This window comes from Apteryx mantelli, chromosome 9, assembly GCF_036417845.1.
Source record: "Apteryx mantelli isolate bAptMan1 chromosome 9, bAptMan1.hap1, whole genome shotgun sequence".
Lineage (NCBI taxonomy): Eukaryota > Metazoa > Chordata > Aves > Apterygiformes > Apterygidae > Apteryx > Apteryx mantelli.
This window is the reverse complement of record NC_089986.1, coordinates 19,337,585-19,359,730: the sequence shown is the minus strand read 5'-3', so window position 1 is coordinate 19,359,730 and position 22,146 is coordinate 19,337,585. Positions and strand designations below refer to the sequence as shown.

The following is a 22,146-nucleotide window of genomic DNA, read 5'->3' as shown; positions in this document are numbered from 1 at the left end:
ACGCCAAGTTGCAGTACTTTGGGATGAGATAACTATGCAGTTCTGGACTGAATATTTAACAGAAAAGGGACAGACAGAAAAGCTAGGTCAAACACAATACTGTATTTGATCAAGGAATAAATTAACTGCATACAGCATTAAGTGCCATACAAATTAAGGTTAACCTGATATTCATATACTGAATATGCATCTGGCTTATTAACTCAAGAAACTCAGCAACCTTAAGAGGCCAACCAAGCAAGCACTGAACTGAAGCAAGTCATCTTTAGTTTTTAGACGATCTGTAAATACAGAAACAAAAACACTGAACACTTTTCTCGGACATATTCCGACAGCAGTGGCATTTCTACTAAGTGTTTTCAAACCAACAATTCAAGTGGAAGTTGCTACAACGGAAACAGGTGATGACTCCAGCCCCATTTAGGCACAGTAAGTCTCTTGCCTTATGGGGTGGCAGATAAGAATTACAGGGAGATACAAGACAAAAACCAGTTTGAAATAGTAGCAGCAAGATCCCATACCATGGCTATCTGAGCTTCTCAAGTGCTGGAAATGCACAGATACAAAGTTCTCCTCATAGCTGGTTATATTTTACAATACAAAATGCATGCTTTAACTAACACTTCAATTATAGCACAAAATTAGTGCACAGATAAAACATGTTTACCACTCCAGTTGTTCATGTAAGTACCAATTATGCTTTTCCATAAAACAGTACAGTAAAACTGTAGAAGTGAGGTGTACTTTTGCTTTACATTTGAAAGAAAAAAAAGCACCCTGTGGCAATAGAGCTCACTGCAAGTGCGCGTGCCTGGCACGCAACTTTATGTAAACATGCCACTTTGTTTCAAATCCAGGAGTGCTCGGTTTCACATAGCCAAACCTAACAAACCTGAGCATTACAATAGTTCCTACCAGCTAAGTAATAAATAGTCAGTGAGACACTTCTATTGTAAGTGAAATAAAATATGCTTAGCTTAAATTAAAATAGGATTTAAGCTAAAGGCAAAGATATCACAAGACAGCAGAGCTAGCTTAATGCCTTACTGACGTTTAAAGGTATGGTTCTGTCACTCCTGCTTTACCACCCTCAACCTGACCCCTTGATGTGCAAAATTATTCAGTTTTTTGTTCAATTAGTATTCTGCCAGTTTGGTGAGCTGAACTAGCTCAACAAGGGTCAGATGAGTACAGACCCAGTGAAGCAGTAGGACAATGAAGCTGTGAAATGGGTTGTCCTTTTCCATAAAAGGCATTAAATTATTTCTCCTTAAACTGAGTTACCTCAGTAAGAGTTAGAGAGCCTAAGGAGTTACTACAGCTCATCCATCAAGTAGTAACTTAAAAGATGTCTCGGCCTGAGCACCCAGATTTGAGTTAATTTTCTCCTCCTACCAGTTGAGAACTTTCGACTCATCGGATTTTTGTTTGTTTCTCTTCTCCGAATTCTGCATTTCTCTACCTCTGATGGACCTACCAGGGCACATGTGTGCGTCCACCTCCCTCTATTCATTTCAAAGGCTAAAAAGGAAGTGATGAAAGACTTTCTTCAGAGCTTGCTGCCTTCCTGCTGTTCAAAGACACTTTCTGCCCTTAAAGTTTATTGTTTAAAAAGGCTTCTAAAGTCAATCTTACCACCTGCATCTTTTGCAAATCCTTTGAATCTTCCCAGTGTCGTAAGAGCAGGGCTGCTAAATTCTTCAGCATAGCGCTGAGCCGTCTTCCCTTCCCTCACACTGTTGTCAAAATTCGTTCTTCACCTTAACATACTGCCAGCGTGGCCTCCTCACTGGGCATTAGTCCTGTGCCTCTGGAAGTCGTGGGAAGAAAACAGCCCTAGCCTGAGCTGGTAGATAAGACACAACCAGTGCTCAGAGAGACGTGGCTAAAGATGCCCTATGACTGTTTGACAAAGGAAAGCACCAGTCATACTGCCATACACAGACAGCCAGGGCTTTTTGAGGAATTAGTTTGATGTTCTTCTCCGGAAGTTATTTACCCAGCACTGCTTCTGCAATATACAGAGCTATCATTAAGGGATCGGCTTCAAAGGGCTAGAAGCTAGGAAGAGAGATGGGCTTTCAATAAACTGAAAGCAAATTAGGTTTAAGCAATTCATATTCAACCACTACAAAAATTTAGATATAAACTTTAGAATTAGAGTAGAGCTACGGATTTCCTTATTTACGGCAAGCGGATATATTGCTTATGCTCTGACATCATCCTACTTGCATGCCAAACACTCATGTTAATGAATCCAAACACGACCCAAACAGGCTAAACCAGAACCAGTGCAGCCTAACAGAAATCAAAATTAAGAAGTCCTAAGAACATCTTCATATTTCAGTGTGTTTACTGGTCATCATTTTTTTAAAATGCATTTTTGCTGTATGAAAGAAACTAGTTCCAAATGCAGCTGTACTGCATTTGCTTATTTTAACAGTATGAGTGTATTACCCAAGTCAAAACAAGGTTAGTCAGACTAACAACCCATAATACCAACAGCCCTTTGTTTGCAGTTCAGAAAAGATAAATCGATAGAGATTTACTTGTTAGGACTGGAAGTTTAGACTCCAGCCTGGCTACTGTGTTGGGTTCCTTTCCTCCTCAAGCAATAAGGGGGGGGGGGGGGAATGAAAAGGGGAAGGGGCAAGATCACCTTTTGTCATTCTAATACTCCACTGGTCCCCTCTCCCTCCATCCCAGTACCAACCCAGACATCCCCAGCTCCAGATTATAGCCTCATACAGTCCATCACCACAGTTTGATCCCTTATCTCCAGCACAGTCATCTTATTTGCTCAAACCACTACTCCACAGCTCTAAGTATGACCATCATACACACAGCACCCTTCACTATAGCACATCCCAGTCACCCACTACCCCAAACAAACTAATCCAGAGCTATGTTCAGACTCTTTTCTCCCTCATCCCTCCCAAGCCCCTTCAAATGAGTTATACTACATTTACACTCTATGGTCACTTTCATAGCTTTCCAGTATATGCCAACAACTCAAAAAACCCTCCCAAGCCTCAGGCTGAGGCTTCTCAATCACCAACAGCAACCCTAAGAGTCACCCTGCTCTCAGCATTGCCTCAACCATCATTGCCAGCTTACTCCTGCTTAAAGGCCACAGAAACACTACACAAGAAACACGTGGAGATCTCCTTAATAACACAGACATAATTATGCTTGTTTATATCATTACATAAACAGTGTGTTGATTTGCAGTGTTTAAGAAGGCCCTATAAGATATAGTGCCAGGAAGGGATATGAAAATATAGCCAGATCAAAAGACAGAAAAACAAAACTTACTCCCCTTCTTCCCCCTGCCCCAGTATTTAGCTATAAAAAGAGGTGGGGGAAGGAAAAAAAAAAGTCTTTAGTCTAGTCTGATTTTAATTCTTCCAACAAATTCACGCGCCTTCATTTGATGATGTCGCTGCTCAGTTACCCCCCAAGATTAGACTGTTGTGCAGCTGAAAACTTCAAAAGTCACTGTGGCTGTACTTAACGTTCATCATTTCTCTAGTGAGGGTAGGACAAAAGAACCTCAGGCTATTTTCCTCCAATGTGTGAAACACTCCTGCAAGGCTCCCGTGTCTCCTCATTCCTCTCTTCTGTGGAATAAGCCACCTCAGCTCTTCTAGCTTTTATTCAGAGATCATAACTGCCAATTCATAATATTTTTCAATGGAAAATCACCTGCTTCTGCTCCCTTACCCACAAAGGGTATTAGCGTCACACAGAAAATAAGTTTGACCTAATCCTTCCTTCCTTAAAAATCTACCTTGGCGATTTCTTATTCTGAATAATTTTGAAAAGTGTCTAGAAGATATTAAAACTGTGTATTTTCTTAAAATATTCAAAGTATTCAATATTAGTCCCAATATTTTTTCAGTTACTGAAGTTGTATGACAGACAAGATATCATTTTTTTTCAAAAAAGATCAAGTATCACTGATGTAATAGCTATTGGATTAACTTTTGCTGTGATCTACAACAAAATGAAGAGGTATCAGGCATTTTAGACTTCCAAGTATCACCTGTTAGTACTTTTTCCCATCCAACTGGTATGCCATCCAGAGGAAGTAGCTTTCTTTTACCTCTAATGAGTCCAGAATGTTTGTTACTATCCTCCATGCCCCTTCCCAGTGACTTATGTACACATAGACCTCCAGTCCCTATTTACTTGGTTTTGTGTCATACTTGAATGTCTTAGTTCAACCCAGTTCTATATTTTTGCATAAGCTGACTTTCAGGTCACTAAAGAACTAAAGCGAGTCACACTGGCTTCCCGGTACACTCCTTGTGGGGATAATTTAGGCTTTTATTCTCAATTTAGGCTTGTTCTTCAAGCTACTGACACCAGCCGCCCCCCCCCCCCCTTAGATTTACTTTAGAATCCCATTGGGCTATTCTGCCCTTCTCACTCCTCGCTGGCAGGTGTGAACTGCCACAGACACTACCTTCTGCCTTCACCTACTCACTGGTCAGAGGAAATCCTACTCCTCCGTGTTGCTTTTCTCCATTGTCAAGAAGTTGTCTGTAACTCAGGGACAGACTTAGCTAAGAACTTGTTGGTCAGCCCTGTTCTTGCCCAATTCCTCCCCTTCACTTCATGCTGTGCCAATTCAGAGCTGCTCCTCAGGAATCCACCACCCACCCAGTTTTGAACCATGGAGCATATAAGATAAAGCCTCGATACGCAGAGAGCAACCCCTCTGCACTTCTCTAATCCCTTGCCTTCCTGAACTAGGTTAGGTCATCCTAGAACCAACACTCCAGTCATGCAAATTATCCAGAACAAGCCTGTTAGGTCAATTAAATCTATTTTAATTATACAGGAAGACATTGAGTTCCTCTTGCTTATTTCACATATTTCCTGCATTAGTATTAGCTATAAACATGCCCCAGTTGGGGCAGGCTACTCATGATCATGCCCAAGTACAGGAGCAACAGTAAGCAGATTAGGAGTCCAACTTCTTAAAGCAAGTTTTAGAGAATACATGCTATGAATAAATCTTACAGTACACAAAGGCAGTATAGCGCATTCTTATGAACTATGAGTTCAGACAAATACTCTTCAAGGGAACAGTGCTACAAGCACATCTGCACACTAATGAGGACAGGCTCTACTTGCAAACACCTTTAATGAGAATGTCCAAGCTGGGTACATCCTATTTTAACTCAGCACCAGAGAGAGGACATGTTTTATAATAACAATTAAGATGACAAAGTGACACTAAACCTCCAGGCACTGCGGCACTAGTCTTAAAAGATTACTGCTCTTCAATTAACATCAGAGGTCCTAAACACACTAAAGAAAAGAGGTAGAAAAGTAGGCCTGAAACAAGAAACCACATATTTCTACTTGTTTCAGCATCCATAGCTCCTGCTTTGGGATAGAAAATTGAAGAAAACAATTTATAAGAGGAAAAAAACTGAGAAGATGAATATAATCAAAAGGGTTTTTTTAAATGTTTCCTCATCACAATAGCATCTAAGTATCTTACATATTTTATTATAAAAATTGATATGCAAGACAGAGAAGCAACTTACACCTACAGAGTACAGACTAGGTACTTAAGTCACTTGCTTCAGCTGTAAGTAGTTTCATTCATAGCTTTACTTAAAGGCTCGGTAGAAAACACACTAAAAGTTATTTTAACCCTAAGAAAACACTATGAAACCCGAAAACAATGCAGGTATTTGTTCAGAAGATTTCACTTGCAGACATACATGCTTATGCTTCCACAAAAGCAAGCAAATCTCTAACTTACTTGCTAGTTTCGCCTGTAGTCCTGAAGGTCCAGGTTTCGATGTCTCCGACTTGGAAGAGCCTGGTAGAGACAGTTTTGTTTTAGGCAGGCTAACTTTCGGGCTGAAGCGAGCAGCCCAGTCAAACTTTGAAGAGCCACCTGTTTTACTCTGTTCTTTATCCCTGCTACTCCTTCTTGGACTGGGACTGGATGCAGAACGGGAACGTCTAGCCTTATTCTGGTCCTTTCCTTGTTTTACTCTGGCACCCTGAGGAACGGTGGAGGAAGCAGAGGCAACAGCAGAAGAGGAGGAGGATGTGGAAGCTGAAGAAGAAGAATCAGTGATGGTGCTACACCCAGCTTTGGCTGAGGTCACCGATTTTGAAGCCAGCTTGGAGGGTTTTGCTGACCTCTCTTCAGCGCCAGTTGATTCAACTGCTGAAGCACTCTTTATACAAGATGGGCTCTCTGTCCTTTTCCTTTTCTGACTTCGGGAGCTACCAGCAGCTCCACCCTTTCTGGTGTGAGCCTTGCTTGTTGATGGCAATTGTGCACACTTCAGCTGTTCTTGGTCTAAGTGTCTCTTCTTAGATTTAGTATGTGGCTTGCTAGTTTCCAAGGAAGTTTCAGTGTGCTGAAGTGCTTTGGGTTTTTTAGCAGAGCTGGGAGAATTGGTCCTGCTGTAATCTGGACTAGCACTGCGTTTAACTCCTCGAGAATTGTCTTTCTTAGGCACTTGCCCCGTTTTTTGCTTTTCTGAAGTATTGACTCTTTCTGGATCTTCTTGTTGTGGTATTATAACAGCAGATGAACTACAGCCTCTGCAGAAGTAAGCAGAAACAGCATTAGTGTTAAACTCAAGAAACCTGACGCTATTGCAACATTTTTGCAAGATAAATGTGAGCATTCTCTAATAATAAGGGAAACTGCAGGTAACAAACCCTGCCCACTATTAAGTTTACACCAAAACAAGAAAAAACATGCTTGTATGAGAACAGCCACATTGCAGATTTCAGTGCAAAACAACAACAAAAAAAATCCAACACTTTGCTAGCATGAAAACTATAATAGCAGCAAAATAAAAGCACAGTACATTGCTCTTTAAAAAAGAGGAAGATGAGATGACTTGGATAGGTTTTACTGTTTTCAATTTTTCACAGACATGTAGAACTGCTTAAAATGACAAAAAAAAGCAAACTTAAGGCCATGAAGCTATTAAGTGTTTAAGAATATAAGCTCCACAAGAGAGCAAGAAGTGTTCAGTAATGCATAACTAGTCATAACCAAATTCAAGGAGGACTTCCCCCCCCCCTCTTTTTTTTAAATAAATGAAAGTCTTATCAATCTCTTACATCAAAATGAAGGTAATCACACACAAAAAGGGCAAAATTCTCTTCTACACGATAGAAGACTGTTCCAGTGTGTAATTAGCAGAGACATATAAAGAGCAGATAAAACATGACCGAGATGATTACCCTGAATGCAGGCATATTTTAGATTACAGGTTGCAATTAGTACAGGATATCACTCAGAACTGCTGGGGCAATCTTCCTCCAACATGCAGGAGGCAAGAGAGAAACTAAGTATTCCAGGACTAGTTATGCAGAATTTGTTCCCTCCCCTCTGAGGGAATGCTCTTAGTCAGTGAATTACAAGTACAATGCATGAACAAAATGTGAAACACAAACACATCCACTGAATGCTACACCTAGATTAGTTAAAAAAACTATTAGTCATACATTTTATAAGAACTTGGTATAACTAGATATATTACATACAGTTGTGAAGTGCAGATAACACTTGTTAATATATGAATATGAAGCACAATTACCTTTTAGAAAAGTGTCCCTTGGACTGTTCAGAAGTAGTATTAGACTGCACTTTGGGTGTCTTTGAAATAGATTTTCTACTCTCAGGAGGGCTATGTGCCTTATGTTTTGCCTGCCCTAAATGTGACCTGTCAGCAGAAAGTCAAAACAGAAAGCTATCAGGATTCTGAGACAGAGATACAAACCTGTAGGTGGAATTTTTTTGGACTGTTTACAAATATTAGTTTAAGTAAAACTTCAAATTTTTCCACAACAACCCCTTATGTTAAGGCAATATTTCAAAAGAATCACTTAGTTTGGTTATAAATCGCTACCAATGTAACTAATTTTAAAGCACACTATTATTCACTCATTTTAAATAAGTCAGACATTTTTTCACACCTGAAGTGCAGACAAATTCACATTTTTTTGTTGTGCAAGCTTACTAAATCAATCACTTAGGCATTAAATGTTTGCTAGCACAATAAGGCACAATATTGGAACACCTGTCAAAGATGACTTAAAAAAAGATATACATTCATCAGCCTCAAGATTCCATGCATTAAGACTTAATCCAGTTAAAATTGTTTACAAGTTGGTCTCTTTGCTCTTCAGTTTAAGAAGAATCAAACACTTAAACGGGAATGCAACCATTTCCACTCTGTAGGAAGGCTCAACCTTGCCAGGTATTTTATGTCTGCAACTCCACCAGTTCACCGGACTGAGAGCTGTTTAGTAACACTGAAGTAAGAGGAATGCAGAAATGCATGCTACTGCTGAAGGTAGTCAGATGAGACAGGAAACCTGCGACGTCAGAGAAAGTAGTGAGTTACACAGATAAGCTACAGGAGTTCTTCAAGAAGCTTTCAGCTGCATGCAAAAAGTGGTTTATTGTATGAGCTCTGACTGGAGGACAAAAGAAAACACACTACTACACTATAAAGTTACATATTCACATATTCCATATCTATTTTCAAAACCAATAGCTATTACCATCTGCAAGACTCAGAAGAGACAGCTCATCAGCATTTAAAGCAGCATAGTATAAATACTTGCTAAGACAAGGGACATCTCACTTGAGCTTCCCTGGATAAACTACACTTTTGACTCAGCTGTAACCAGGAGAACTTTGTAGCTCACGTATCCTACCCATGCAGAATGTTTGAGCACCACCAACCTTTATGGAACCTCATACAAACTATCCTAGTATTAATGCTGGAACAAGTAAGGTTTCAAAGTTAAACAAGCACTGATTATTATCAAAGAATCAGTGCTTATATGCCATTAATTTAGGATATCTAGTCCTTTGAGTCGAGCTATGCAAATATCTGATTCATAACCCAGGGAGGTAGGGACAGTAAAACTGAAGTGTCTTGTTCCAACCTGTGACCCCAAACACCCAAAAGTTTAGGTCAAAAGAGCAAGTGGAAGGAGTTAAAGAGTTCCACAAATTTTCAAATAACTTTTTCTAGCCAAACATCAGTAATCTAGGAGCAAAGGCAGAGCTAAAACTGCTATTCACCAAAAGTTTCCGCAAGCTCTTAAGGATTACGATACCAACTTAAAAATAAAGCTTAGTAGGAAAAAAGAAAAAAAAAAAAAAAGAGAGAGAGAGGGAGAGCGAGAGCACAATTCTAACTAAACTAAATAACTCCATGATAATCTACCCACAGAGTAGAAATGACCAAAATCTGAGTAATATAACCATGTTTTCCTTGGTAACCTTCCTTCCTCAGTTTACTCCCAAAGTATTCTCATTTAGTCAGTTATTCAAGAAGAAATGAATACAGCTAGACAGCACATACTCAGAACACATTTTCTGTGGCTCATCTTTCTCAGAACGTAATACTCTGAAAAGATGAATTTAAACCGCATCTTCTCCATACTGCAGCCATTTGCTTTTATTTCTCATGCTAGAGAAACTATCTTTACTATCAAAACCAAATCAAATAAATGCAACAGTTAAATCTTAAGCTCACAACAACATACTCCATCAAGGTAAACTTGGGAATGTTTCATCTAATCCTGACCGCTTAGATTTTTATTTCCAACAAAAGATTAAGGTGTAAAATTTAATTTTGCCCTTGAAATGTTTTTATTACGGAGTAACAGAAGTTATTACATAATTTACACTTGTCAGTAAATGGATTTTTATGTAAGCTAACTGATCAGCATTCATTTATTCTGAAGTATATTCTAAAAAGTTATTTTCCCTTTAAGGTTTGTTTTTTGTTTTAATTAGAACTGGATTCAGCCTTGTGCTTTAAGTACTCACAGAACACAAAGATCTTTTCAAGCAAAAAATGGCAGAAGTAATATGCCAAAACATCAAGTGCTTAAATCGCACACTAAGGATTTTCAGCTTGTTCCAGGCTTTCCCCCTTCACCTTTAAGCCCTTTCCTTTGGGTTCTTACAAGTTTTGCAGCATAATATCACACCAATGTCCACTCTATGTACACAAATAAAGCTACAACACTACATGTAGGGTAGGGATGTGGAATTCTGTATTGTGTAAACTACTTGCCTTTACTTTATTCTCTTTATCTATCAAACCATCAGTAGCAATAGCACTTATAACCAGAACAGAAAGGTTACACTGGAAACATAACAAATGGAGAGTTAAAACTCAAGAGGTTTTTTTGTTTGTTCAAGTCTCCTGTGCTCTCACTTCTCATTCTATGAGCATAATCATTCAGCTCGCTCACCTGCGCGGCAAGGAGAAGGTACAGCAGGCAATAGCAACTGCACATGCAGTAGCACGGCAGTTAAACAAAAGGAGCATGACATTCGCTCCCCTCCTCTAAGATCTATATGATGGCAAACAGACTGTCAATTTGGAGAGACTACAGGATACAGCTAAAGGAACCATGCCCCAGCTAACAAATATCATTGCCCCAGCTTGCATTAAGGCTGTGACAGCTTGCTTACAAAGTCTTGTTAAGAGTTAACTCGCACATAAAGTAGGTTAAAATAAGTCTGATGAGCTAGAAACAAGAATAAGGTTTGGAGATATAAGTGCTATGAAAACTACATGGGCAGCTGGCAGATTAATTCCTGTTAAAGACTGTAAGCTATCTGCACTTTTGCCCATAATTCAAGGCTTTTAGCTCTAAAGTTACCCAGTTACAAGCTCTCCATACTTTTCAGTTAACATGTCATTCATTCAGGGACTGCATTTGAACAAATATTCCAGCAACAAGTATTTAGTGAAACAGAGCTTCTCACTAATGATGAAGAATGAAGAGATAAGTATTTACTTGTGTTTGCCCATGTCCACTGAGACGTGCAGGTCCAGGAAGCCTGAGGGCTTGCTATACCTTCGAGTGGTGTTTTCACAACTTAAGACAACAGTTTTACAACCCACACCAAGGCTTCACTTGGCTGGACAGAGCTATCCACTGATATGCATTTAAACTCACAGGCAGACAGTTTAAAGTAACACACTTTAGTAGACTCACCATTTTGCAGTGTTTATATAAGCAGTCTTTTGGAAATTGCCAGCCTTTAGCCTTTCTTAGAAGAACCATAAAGAACCAGCTAGAACCTGCCCTCAAAGAGTTACTTCGCACACACTAAAAAATATATATATACACCTTTTGAAATTAATGAACAAATAGGAAAGTGTTTCATCTAAGTCATGTTCATCAGTAGCTCAAAGTGAGGCATTAAGTACTTCCAAGTATGAAGTCTTAAAAAACAAAAAAAAACCTTTTAGCTCTGTCAAAAGTGGGATAAAAAGCAATAACACAGATCACAAACTATTTTCTCTCTTCAGAAATACTCCACCTGTCTTCCCACCCCTATTTCACACACTCCAACTGGCAGTATTTTGTTAAAGGATTCAGCCTACATAAACAAAATGAGTGCGATGTGTTAAAAAAAAATCATATGGAAAAGTTAAAATGTAACATTTCTAAATGGTACTACCAGAAAGAACAATCTGATTTACATTTAAACAATTAGACTTAGTTTTTACCCAAATCTCAGGTAAAAGATTAACAGTTAACACATTACCAAGACCGGTCCTAAAACTAATTCTTTCAGAACAAAAGCGGCATGCCTGTCCAAAAACATTATTCTTGTTTTAATGTTTGAAAAAGGTCAGTCTAAGATTTATTCCATATCCTGTTCTTGCATTAGTGTCCACTGTACAGATTATGAGGACCTGTTTTCTCATGTAGTCTCCAATCCAAAACACACAGGCATAAGTATTTATTGTGTTCTGAAAACTTAAAGTTTAGCTAAAGTATCAGCCATTCATAAACAAGTATAACAGCATGACAGTCTCATGTCAAATTGATATCGTACTTAAATACTTCTTTTCCCATTTTTGGGGGGGAAAGAAGTAAAAATATGCAGACTACAAAAAATAAGCATCACTGTCGCTTCATACCATTGAAAAAATATATATATTTTGCAGTACTAGTACATAGTTCTGCTACAGAGAACCACTTCCATCCCTCCACGCCAACAATACACTGAAGCACTGCTTGTAACTGAAGGGAAGTTATCTGCAGCACCTTCAGAAGAGATCTTGCATGCCTCAATACCACTTTCAAATTGCCCCCATTTGAAGTAAATACCAATGGCTTGGAAGTATTCTATGGCCTAACTAGGAATTCAAGTTGCAAAGTCACAAGTCTTCAAAATACATGGTGATAACGAAGACAGTATTAAGAAAGTGACAGCAAGTAGCTTCCCCTCCTCTCATGAAAAAGATGTTCTAACACATTTGCTCCCAATCCTCTTTGGTTTAACCAGTGTGAGGGGAAACTTTAGTATCATTACTGCTTCCTTACAAACCTGGGAAGAGTCCTCCTCCTTCAGGGGAAGTACTGGAAGAAATAGTTCAGAGAACAGTTCATGCTGTAGGATTAGGAGAATGCCACCATAACAATAATTTTAAGTTAAGAGCATAAGACAGTGTGCCTGTTTACACAACTATTTTCAAAGACATCCCTTGCTTCCTTTACAGAAAAACACATATATAGGCTAAACTTACTACCAATTTGCACTGCAACACTACTTCTACGTGTGCTGTTAGCCTAGAATCGTTGTTTTTGCTTTGTTTTGTTTTTTTAATCAATGCAACTATAAAAAACAAACACTCAATAGACTGGATCAAGCTATTGTGTTGAATGTAAAACTAGAAGAAAAGACATCATTACACTTCCCTCCCTCTTTTTGATACCAAGTATGAGTGTTATTAGTGCTAATAAAGAAGCCCAGTCTAAAGGAAAATGGGTTCACAGTGGTGTTTTCAGGTTAAGACAAGCGTGTCAATATTAGATGCCACAGGATGAAGATTCTGTATTTTATGCTTTAGATTCTAGACCAGAGAGGGACTAAGAATCTCCAAGACTTTCAGGAAAGTGAAGAGTAGCTGCTCATCAAGTCAAACTGATAACATTTTAACAAAAGCCCTTTAACCTACAAACAGGTCAAAGACTACAGAAAGATATGCATTAGCATTTCAGCATGGAAGCAGTATCATTCTCAGAACTGCTTTTTAACACATTCCTCTTTTGTAGTCTATTGTAGTGTTTGCTCCAGTCAGAACATGACAAGAGACAGAAGCAAAATTAAGGCCAGGTCTGAAGCAGAAGTTGCTATTATCCTGGTTTTCCAAGTTACTGGTACAGTCACTTAGTAGAACAGAAGTGGCCACAGCAGCTGTTTCAAGACTTTTTTTTTTAGAAGTTATGAAAGTCCTCCTGGTTTAGATAACTGAAGAATGCAAATCAGTTCAACATAGAAAAAAAGCACAGGAAAAGCAAAATAAATGAAATACATTGAAAAAGAGCTCCAAAATGTTTTCTGAAGTTGTAACTCAAACTCTTCTGAAGGATTAAGATAAACTGCTCTGCAAAGCTCAAGTTTTGCATCACCTCTTGTAACAGATTTCTTGGTGAGAATCAGACATACATACTTGAAAATCCTACAGATGAAACCCTCCAATAACATTTCAGACTGCAGGCTTTCTCCTGGTCTCAAGCTGAAAACAATCTAGGTCAGAGACTTCTCTCCCCCATGCCATCCTCAAAAGGTCACTGCTGTCCGAGGACAATCTAAACTTGAGAAATTTTAAATTAAGAAAATTTATCCTTCAAACTACTTGCCAGATTCTAGCTGGAAACCTAATCTTTAGGTCTTACATCTGCTGGCATAAACTTCAATCATAGATCACTGTTTGTTATAACTGCTATTACACATGAAACTATCATATGCTTGTATGACCCAAAAGAGGATCAAGCTGATATAGCCACATCAGTTCATTCCCAGGTATGTTTGCTCCATCTCAGAAGGTTTAGGTGCAACATATACGTAGTGCGGCATTGCACCACAGATATCTTCAGGAATTCTGATGTTGTACCACACATCATGCTCTGAGCAAGCAAACACCCCCAAAGAAGGTGCAACCAAACTGCTATTACAAAAGGGCTTATATGACCACTCATTTACATCCAATTAACAGACTTCACAGCATCAACTATGTGAATTTACTGCACAAGCAATATACCTTCTCTCCAAGGTGTTTTCTTGTCACTCTTAAATTTTTATTTTGGAAACGTATGTAGCTTAGCCACAAGAAAGCTTTAAAAAAAACTGTTGTATTTCCAGCATTTAGAAAGCCATCCATTCAAGTAGAAGTGTAATGAAGTATACAAGTTTAGACAGTATTGAAACTTGCCCTGCTGGAAGGGTTACAATTGCTTATCTATAACCAAAGTGAAGTAACCTTGTCCAACACACTTTAGAAGGTGTGGTCCTTAAGTTTCAGATTATAAATTTTGTGGCTAATTTTAAACATGAAGCAACAATCCCCTACAGATTCTTGTTACTGCTTAATTCCTTCTAAGATACTGGCTTTAAATAAATAAATAAATAAATGGATTTAATGAAATGGCTGAATCAAATCTCTTGTCATCTACACATCCACATTAGCATGTAGCGCAGATCAACAGAAACAGATCTGTAAAGCAAAGTAGTTGGCACTAAGGACCAATATCCACCTTCTGTGCCATTTCAAGGAATTTTATATCAAAGCAGATGTTCAGTCCACAGGATCAGACTACATCTGCAAGTGACTGAGATGCATAAAGCGCACTGCTATAGCATAACTTCCAGTTTAGTGTCAGCCAACAAGAATCCAATTACTGTGCTCCAGGATCACTCCATGATGTTATCATGGAGGTGAGGATAACAAGATTTGCTTCAAAAAAAACATTCCTGATTCAAACTAAAATAGTAGTGTAGATGCATCCTAAGTTCACACAGTTCCTTGCATAACATGACCGTATTATTGCCATTGGTCTTTTTAGGCCTTGCTGATTCTATTAAAATGAATTTTTACAGTTGAAATTGGAGATTCACTTTATGGATGAAAAATGTGAAAGAGACTGGAAATAAGTTAGTAGTTTGGGACATTTATGACACAATATTAGTGTAATAAAAAGGGTTTGGTTTTTTTTGTTTTTTTTTAAAGTAGCAGCCAAAGCAGTGTGTATCACTGCCAGAGTACAGCATGTCATAAGAGATGAGAAAGATGCATCAAGCTGTGAACCCTAGAACCTCCTATACATTGTCCAACAGCCGGGGGGGGGGGGGGGGGGAGAAAAACTTACTACATCATTGCATCTTAGATGCATAGAAGGATGAATCCTGAAGTTTGTGTCTGAAGACAGGTAACCAGAGAAAAAGCTACCATAAATCTGAGAAGCAATCTCTTTCCATTTCATCTACAAGTTTCTGAAGGACCCGATAGATCTGTCTTACATTGTTCCTTGCACAATAGTCATTTTTGCTCCTGCAGCTTACTAAAGAGAACACTGAGGAGACCGAGCAAGAGAAAATGAACATATTCTAAAGTTTATATTAACTACCATGCTGCATCTAGGTCTTTATACGCTTTGTTAGCCACAAATACCTATTCAAAGGAGGGTGGGGGTGAAGGGGGGGTGCCCTGTTTTTCAAAGTGTCAGCCCTTTAAACAGCGCTGAAAAGAAAAATTGAACAAGTTTATTTGTAAGAGAACTTTGGTTCTAATAAAGGTCTAACATAGTTCAAAAGCGTAATACACACTTAGTCATGGAAGTCTGACTGCCACCAATCTGGTGAGGGGTAGAAGAGTTCCAATCATTTAAAACAATTTGAATTAGCGTGTGATAACATAAGTAACAGATCACAAGGCAGCACCAAAACACTGGATGAGGAACTTCATTGTAAGAAAATAATACTAGTCCTAAAATTCTTCCATTTCTGTCTGCTTCACTGTAGAGCTTCTCCCTGGCATTCTGCTACAGAATTCAAAGAAACAGTACATACCAGAAGATGAGAATCCCCTACCCCATCCCCAAAGAACTTGCCTCTCAATTCTTTATTCTAGATGGTACGTTATCCACTCCAGGCCGAGTTTAGTGTAAAAGAAGAGTTGTTAGGAATAATACAAACCAAAATATCCATCCTGATTAAGAGATAACACCGAATATGCAGAACAGGATGAAGTGTTCACCATGCGAAGGCAGCCAACATGTTAAAGGAGGAGGAGTATGCTCCAGAAACAACGCTAGCTTGCAAAACAATCAAGCATCTAAGGCAGTCATTTTCCCCCTTGTTGAGCTACAGAAGGACAGGACAGAAGCTGTGTGTTTATAATCTACATTATCATCATCTATTATTCCATTTGTGTGGTACTAATTTGTTTAGAAAAACGGCATATCTGCGGACTGAACTAAATAGTTCCTTAGGTTCCTTAAGAGAACATCTTTCATCCATCCAACAGTGGGACTCTGTTCTCAGTTACACTTTAGACTAGTAAAAAACACACCTTTTGTCTTTATATGTTAGAGGAAGAGTTTGAATCCTTCACAGAGAAAACTTTTTTTTGTGTCATTGTCCTGCAACATTATAGTAATACTCTTACACCAGAAGACCCAAGCCCTAAATGCACGTATTCGAACAACTCCACCAGTAATACCTTGGAAAAAATAGAAATAATACAGACAGATGCTGCCTAAAATGATACCGTAATCTTTCTTCAGTAGACTAGTATTTTAAATAAATTAGGGAAAATGTATCCACACAGGCTTCACTCAGTCACATGAAGATTCTTACTTCCTGAATTGGCATGTCAGTAATTATACAGTCAGCATCCATAGGAAAGTTTCAAGGATCTACTTTGTTCTGCATTATAGATGCAACTGCTTACAGAAAAAATAGTTTGGTCCACTTGCTCACTAGTATGAATATATTAAGGGATGACAAGCCTCTTGTTCTTGAATTATTCAAAAGCTGAACACAATTAACATGCAGTGCAAGGGAACAGAAGGAAGCTAGTTATCCAGTCTTCTCCAAAAGGGACGCAGATTTTCCTGGTATTTCACAGACCACAGGTTTTTTCCTCCCTGTAAATTTTGGTTATGGGGCAGGAAAGAGAGGAAAGAATTTGTTATTACCTGTAATTTGTATGATATAGCTCAGTCATACTTTTCCCCATAGATCTACTATGCCTATTCCAGGTGAATATGCATTATAATGAGTTAACCATGTTTTTCAGCCTATGAAATAACACCACAGGTAGCATTTGAGTGAAAAGGTTTTACCCAAGTTTCAGTGCCGGGATTTCAAGGAGGAAAGTTTCATTCTCTACCTAGATCATATCAGCTTTGTCTTTCATGCATTAAAATACACTTGTAGATAACAATCATACCTTCCTCCTACTGCGTCGTCTTGTGGCTGGGCCCCAGCAGTGTTCCTCTGTGAACGTCGCAGTGACCCCCCTGGATTGTTATTAGGCCGGTTGGACATTGGCACCTCTCTCCTGAAGGGACATACCCTTTCTAGACACTATCATTCACTGAAAGACAAGAGAGATATAGTTGTGAGTGTTTATGCCACGTCTCACATGACTATATCTCAAGCGATAAATGTAAAATGCTACAGTTTAAGCAAAAACTAAAAGACAAAAAAACTTTGAAAAACTTCAAGTCTTTCTTTACAGAGCAAGATTCTTATGAAGGGCATTTATCTCATTAACATACGGCAACCAAGAGCTTGTAAGTATATAAAGCACACATATATTACTTACACTGTTTCTTTCCTGGCAGATTTCTATAATTGTTTTATCTAAGAGACCAGATAAATGCAATTTAGGAGAAACTATTTGTCAACATTGATGAGAAACACATTAATTACTAAAATTCAATGCTTGATATAGAACCAATAGTACTTAAGTATTTTAACTTTCACTGAGGGAGATGACAATCTTAGTTTCAGGAATTGCCAGCAGTATACACAAGATTACGGAAGCAACCTAACTACTGTACTTTTAAAGCAGCTTCTTTCTTTAGTCAGATTTATGCAACTTCTATCTGTGTAAACAAAAGAAAAGAAAAAAGCATAATCATTCAGGAAAAGAGATATAGCTAAGAAGAAATTCTAACTCATAGATGCTTAACTAGAGGGGAAAAAGCTTACTGTTTTAGACCGAAGAATTAATGAACTTGCACAATTATTGCAAGAAATCAATATGATGGCCTTGCATTACTATTTTTGAAATATTTCACAGCATTGCTGTGAGAATTCTGGAAGTCTACAGATATTGTTTTGGTAGCCATTTATGGAACACAACCATAATGCCTCAGCCACAGGCTTTTCAAGCCTGAGCGTCACTTAACACCCCAGTGAAAAGAGAATTTCTGTAACTTGGGCTAAATTGCTGTTTCTAAACAAAAAGCATAGCAACAGACCTACGATCAGCAAAATCAGGGGTTTTTTTTTTAATTATGTGTGAAAACAGGTTAAAAAAGAGAGAAAAGGATATTTGCAGGTTAAAAAAAAGCCACAACAAGGGAAAACACCAAGTTTTTTTTAAGAATACAACAGTCCACGTGCTCATTCAGCATCTGTAATATCTACGGCACAGTAAGAAAGAAGTTTGCCAGGGAATTTTTAACACTACTTTGGGTGCAGATAAATAACTAAGGCTCAATTCAAATTTTAATGCCTCCAATGAAATAACTGGAATCCTGGCACTGTCACTATAGCCAGACAATGCTTTGACTGTAGTTGTCTATTCCTCTGAAAGGACTTACTGAAAAGGAGAAGAAAAAAACCAAAACAAGAACAAAACCAAACATGCATACAGTATCTTAAGTTGTTCTATTTTACTGTAGGCCATAGGAAATCAGCCACAGAAGTTGGTTTGGTTATACTACATACCTAGTACAATACCAATAGAAACACAGATACAATCAGGACACCTGCATAGTACAAGAAATTAAGCACTCGGGCTTCTGGTAGCCTAGATTCAGTCACATTACACTGTAATGATACCACCTAGTACTAAAAATTCTTGGCTGTTAGCATACCAGAAATATTTCAGTAAGCTCCAGGAGCCAAGTAAGTTAGGCAGCAAAGTTGCTTCCCCTTCTCTCAGGGGTCAAGGGCATCTTGCTCCTTCAGAGCACAGAAAGGCTTATAACAGAACAGAAAGAAGTTTGCTTCACTAGATCTGGAAGCTACATCGGCTTGCTAGCACACCCAGACTAGTCAGGTTGAGGAGCATATAAGTGGCAGCGCTCTCTTCAGAGTACGGCACAGATTCAAGACAACTAGCACAGTATTAAACAAACCAAAAGATGACTGAGGTTCCTGTGTTGTCTACAGAGCCTAAGTGAAGTCAGTCACAGGCAATGTCCAGTACCGTTGTGCATTTCCCTGCATCTCTTTGCATTCAAAGACCAACTGAAAAGACATCTCTGCATCAACACCAACAAGGAGCCATGTTTTACAAATTCATTTGCTGAAAAGAGGGAGCAGTGTCCTCAGTAGGGAGGTCAGCTGAGGCTGGAATTAAGTACTAAAGTCAAACTATCAGTCATACAATAAAGTGTTTGCCATAAATCCATTGTATCACCTCATCCCAAGATAGAGTTGTTATTGCCAGCTAAGTACAACTTAAGTTACTACCTCCTTCTTGCAGAACAGAACTGCTGAGATTTTACATGTGGCAACAACTGCAAAGGGAATTGTTGCCCCTTAATCTAGAATAGGTAGGAGCACTGCTTCCATACTGTTATTTGGAGACCGGACAGTCTCTCATCCCAGTATACCGGCCATAAAAAGAACATGCACTCCGCAAGGATTCATCTTGCAAAGAGCATTACTCACTCTAGAGCTCTACTATGTCAGCCTCAGATGTAATGCTGGATTGGCTTATTCCCCACCCCCCCACCTCCTCTTTAGATACCTAAACTCAAGGAGCTGCACAACCCAGTAGATCAGCTGCATGCACCAATGCAGCCCTGTCACATTTTAAGAATCTGTTTCCTCAACTACACTGCAAGTTCCCCCCACGCCCACAACATGAAAAGCTCCAGCTGTACATCAGACCTCCTCTGTGCTTCACTTGACAGGCTTTGCGATTCAAGAAGCGTAAACTCAGGACCTCTGCTAGTAGTATTTTTTGTAAACAAGCCATTTCAGTCCATGCTGTACAACTCCATATTCCTAACTAATGATGCCAATGCACTGACCCACAGATGCTCTCCTTGTAAGCAAGAATCAACTCTAAACCAGCATTTCAAATAAATCCACATTATACCTCTGAAGACATCTTACAGCTCTGAGTTGTAGTAACCACTGCTTGATTGCCATTACCAAAGAGCTGTCTTTGGTTTTGTAGAGAGAAGCAACATGAATTAATTTCTGTAGTAGTAAGACCTAACAAAGATACCTATTACAAGTTTTACAACTACAAGTTGCATAGCTAACATAGTACTTGGAGAAGTTCCACAAGAACCCAAGATACAACCCCCACCCCCAGCCCCAGCCTGCAGTAGAAGCCTTTTGTTAACCTCTTCTCTCCTGGAAAAGCTGTTGGGAAGTGATCGACATTTTCCTATATCTTTGAAGGCAACAGAGGAAAAGACAAAACTGTGGAACAAACCCGTATCACCTTTCACCACCATGAAGTACTCTCTAAAGGATAATGAACTGATGTAGGCTATGGTGGGGAAAAAAGAGTGAGTAAACTGAAGCACTCCACTAGTTGCATTACAAGGCAAACCAGTAACAATACCTATAAAAAGGGAATTGGGCCCCCTCACAAGAAAAGGGGCTTTAATCCAATTGGATCACCTCTAGAACTGGTTCTGAAGTTCTTCACAAGAGTCTTGGTAGCACAATGTTCTTCAGGCTCTTGCACTCCAGTTTCCTGAATATTCAAGGTATGCCTAGCACCTCTGCCTATAACACTCCATTACCATGCCAGTTATCAGCTTGGTGTTAAACTAAATTGGATGCGCTTATGTTCTTTTGTACCTTGATCCAAAGACAATGCCTTACCTGATACTGCAGGAGTGATCCAGCCTCTCAAAAGTGCAAGGCCTTAGTGCCCTGAAGTCAATCTTAGGCAAAAAGGGGAAGGGAGAGAAGACAGAAGGATGTTTAAATGCCTTGTAATTTTAGGACATTTTCTTCCAACAAGTTGCATATCTTACCAACCAAAACCCAGAAAGGGTTTAGTGTACTTATCAGAAAGTATTAAATCTAAGATTTCAGATTTGTATTCTCTCATTTCAATTTAGATAACACGTTTCTTGACAAACTACAACTGTAATGAATCTAGTCAATTAAGGTAGAACAAACATTCTAAATGTATAAGCACACAATGCACATTTAAGAGTTTGAGACTTTAAATGCAGCTAAACTGAAGAACTTACTGCATATGGCTCAGTAACTGCTGAACTTCTTTGGCTCTACATTAGTTTATTTTAAACCAATTTCATAGCTGCACCTCATTTTTGTTCACAGCTTACAAAGCTCTCCTCCTTTACCTGCAAACATACACACCTATTTTCTTGCCTTGCAAGCAAGCACTTGCAAGTCCTCACTCAATTATTTCTACCGCTTCACCATCTGACTTAAATTCAGTATTAAGAAGAATTTTTACTGCAGTTAGTTGATTTAAACAGAGTCCTGTGCAGCTGATTTTTTACACAAATCTTCCTCACTACACTTTCTCAGCTCAATAGTTATTCACTCTGCCCAGTTTCTTTTCCACTGCAGCCCTCACCTTCTAAACATAATTGAGCTTTTATGTCAAAGCTCCATGCAGGCAGAAGCTTGTATTCTCAGTTTAGGAGGCCATTGTCCCTTCTGCTAGTAGAAATAGTTCTTGGAATAATTTAGAGTGTGGGTAGAACAAGCTGGAGATTTCCTACAAGATTTTCTATGACCACATCTCCTGAATTCTTTTCCTCCCTCCCTTCGATCTGAGGGGAAGTTTCCATACATAAACAAGGGAAAGAGATAGTGTTCCATGAGCTAAGTACAGTAAGGTCGCTGGATTTCATTGGCCTTTATGCAAAGCCTATGCTGCTCAGCTACATGAAGACAGTGGGCATTAAAGAATAATAAGTTGTTTTTCTTCTTCCAACACAGGAATAGCAAGCTCCCCCTTATTTTCTTATCTGCTTTCATTTCCACCTTCTCCCCATCAAGAGTCACAAGCTGTCTACATGACTTTAAGATGCTACAGTACACTGCAGTTTATCTACTGCACTGCATGTAGT

The 22,146-nt window shown here is 38.9% G+C and overlaps 1 protein-coding gene across 10 annotated transcripts in view; it reads right to left on the bottom strand.

The window, feature by feature from the left end:
• TRIP12 (thyroid hormone receptor interactor 12) overlaps nt 1–22,146 on the bottom strand; it is an 82,927-nt gene that overhangs the window by 39,083 nt on the left and 21,698 nt on the right. For 6 of the 10 annotated variants that reach the window (XM_067301879.1, XM_067301882.1, XM_067301878.1 and 3 more), the window contains 3 exons: nt 17,280–17,426; nt 7,593–7,718; nt 5,783–6,582 (listed from right to left, as the gene is read on the bottom strand). In XM_067301879.1, the coding sequence (XP_067157980.1) occupies nt 5,783–6,582; nt 7,593–7,718; nt 17,280–17,377 (1,024 nt within the window). In that variant the 5' untranslated portion in view covers nt 17,378–17,426. Of the gene's footprint in view, nt 1–5,782; nt 6,583–7,592; nt 7,719–17,279; nt 17,427–20,917; nt 20,980–22,146 lie in introns of all 10 variants that reach the window. The other 4 variants (XM_067301881.1, XM_067301880.1, XM_067301888.1 and 1 more) reach the window with 2 other exon arrangements.